Genomic DNA, 2,691 nt, shown 5'->3' with positions numbered 1-2,691 from the left:
AACTTATGTGTGTCGAATTTCATCACTATACTCGTATTTTTAAAGCCAGTAATAAGCGTTAAAGTCATATTATGAAGGCGACCTTGTATGGGGGGTAGGGGTCAATTATAAACCGATCAACATAAAATTAGGGTAGGGAGATTTTGGATCATATGACACTTATGTGTTGTTAAATTTTATCACTATACTCATATTTTTAAGCCAGTAATGAGCGTTAAAGTCATTTTCTGAAGGGGACCTTATATGGGGTCAATTATGGACCAATCCCTATAAAATTTGGTAGAACGGTTTTGGATCATAAGAGACTTACTTATGTCAAATTTCATTCATATACTAGCCAGTAATGAGCGTTAAACTAATTTTTTGAAGGGAACCTTATATGGGGGTAGGGTTAACTATGGAACCGATCGACATAAAAGTTGATAGAGAGATTTTGGCTACATTGAAACTATGTGTGTGGAATTTCATCGCTATACTCGTTACTTTGAAACAGATATGCCCATTAAAGCGGTTTTTCATGGATCCACTTGTATGGGGGCTATCCGAAACGTAGACCGATATTGCCCATTTTCAATACCAAATTTCTCTTCGTTCGGACTCTATCGTGTTTTCAACAGACACACAGACAGACGGACGGACAGACAGGCGGACGGATGGAAGGACATGGCTAGATCGTCTAAGAATTTAATAGGGACCCAGAATATATATACTTTTGTGGGTCAATGCCCAATATTTCGATGTGTTACAAACGGAATGTCAAAATCAATATAACCCCCACCTTTTTTCATCAAAATCGATGGGGGTCATGTTCAAAATCCTACTTTTTTGTTTGAAATTTTTTGAAGTTACCCTATAGTCATTAAGCAATGTTCGTCCGTACGTCCGTCTGTATGTTGTTGAAATAAAATATCTAAAGACCCCAGATATCTCGGAACTCAAGTCATCAAAAATTCTGTCATACATCAGCAAAATCCGAGGACAACCTCTGAAAATTTCATAAAAAATTTAGATTTTTGGCGCATGCTTAGACAACAATAATAATAAACAACAACAACACACAGCATCATATGTTAAATTTTGTTCTTGTACTTAGTTTTGCAAAGCAGAGCAAGAATGAAGCTGTGTGTTGTTGTTGTTGTCTAGAAACATGCAATTAAGCATGTAGAGCCCGGAGTAAATGAGAACCTATAAAAGGGAACTTTTGTTACTTTTTCGTTCTTCAAAGGGTACTTTTTAAATTTTCTATAATATTCAACCTAGAAATAGAGCATTCAACATAGACTCTAAGTTGTTTTCTATACCACTGTGGAACGTTTAAAGAAAGTGTTAAGTAGTTCACCTTTGACAAAATATTTTTCTCTTTTTACAGTTTGATAATATATTTTAGATTTTCTGTTTTATTAATTATTGCCATTTTCATGAAATTGTGCATTTGACAATAGATAAGTATTTTGATTAAATTGAAAACTAATTGGACGATATTTTCGATGTTTCTCCTCATTTTCTTGACTTCTTCCGGTTCTAGAGGTTGTAATTTTTTTGCAATAAAATTATGCCATTCTTGTTGTTTTTGCAAAGCTTCATGTAAATTTCTAGCTTCTTTCTGTAATTGTTCCCCCAATTCTAGTTGATGTTTTTGTAGATCCTGTAAATTTGTGTTTTCTGCTGATAACTCTTTTCTCTTTAAAACATTTTCATTGTTAATTTTTGTAATTCTTTCTTAAGTTTCACCAGTTCTTCTTGCAAATCTTGGAGTTTCTTTGGCCACCATTTTAAAGTTATCTCTAAGATCAATATGTCTTTTAAATCTTGTTGACATTTCTGGAGATTTTCGTTCCAGTTCATTCTTATATTGCTGCACCTTAAAACTTTCTCGGGTATATTCACATATGAAACCATATTTAACTTCACATACATTATCATTCCATTCCATATTTGAGGCAGAAACCAATTGTATACAATACTCATTATTGAGAGAAAAATCTGGATTTTGATGTTTCCAAAAGGTATAACTGAATTTTTCCCCTGTACTTATCCATATATAGTTACGTGCATCGGGGTAATGGGTTAAAATGCCTCCAACCCAGAGAATAACATTTTTATTAAAAATACTTTTTACTAGAGTATTTATTTCCTCCGATTTATGTTGTGTTTCAATTGACACCAACGTCATGTTCATTTTTAAACATTCACTAAGGCCATCGAACCAAGTGTACTAAAATATTTAACATTTAAAAGTTACAATTAAAATATTTTAGTAAAAATTAAAATTTTCTAGCTAACCTTTGATCGGGATTTATAAAGTACTGTTTATTAGTTGCTGTGGTATAAATTTTACCACTGGTATAGATTCCATTTATTCTCGAAATTATTAAAACCGCAACTATTTGATAAAGTGTAGCCACCAAGCGCATTTTCAAGTTATTTCTTTTAAAAAACAAAAATTGAAATAATTTTTTCAGAATTGGGTTTCTGTTATTATATGCGAAAGACTTAGTTATATACGTATGTATTATGTGTATAGGAATAGGTCATAGTTCTTTTTAAAAGTTTTGATTATATTTTTTGATAAATGGTTTTAACATTCAGAGTGACTGCAGCGAACCACTACTACTTTTTCCATTTTATACTCTTTTTCTATCAATATTAAATTATTATTTTGAATTAGTTGATTTGGTCATGGGAACTACT

At 32.0% G+C, this 2,691-nt stretch overlaps 1 protein-coding gene across 1 annotated transcript; it reads right to left on the bottom strand.

Moving 5' to 3' along the window:
• Positions 1-1,720: 1,720 nt before the first annotated feature.
• On the bottom strand, positions 1,721-2,215 carry LOC119615288 (lectin subunit alpha-like; the record flags this gene model as incomplete). The annotated part of the gene is made up of 1 exon (XM_037971357.1): positions 1,721-2,215. A coding segment is annotated over one exon (495 nt), but the record flags the coding sequence as incomplete, so codon positions are not given.
• Between the last annotated feature and the right edge of the window lie 476 nt (positions 2,216-2,691).

The sequence above is a fragment of the Lucilia sericata genome, unplaced genomic scaffold, assembly GCF_015586225.1.
Source record: "Lucilia sericata isolate MDLA Ls3-8-SP2 unplaced genomic scaffold, ASM1558622v1 Contig004795F_arrow, whole genome shotgun sequence".
Classification (NCBI taxonomy): Eukaryota; Metazoa; Arthropoda; class Insecta; order Diptera; family Calliphoridae; genus Lucilia; species Lucilia sericata.
Note: the sequence above shows the minus strand (reverse complement) of the source record. Positions and strands in the feature narration are given on the sequence as shown.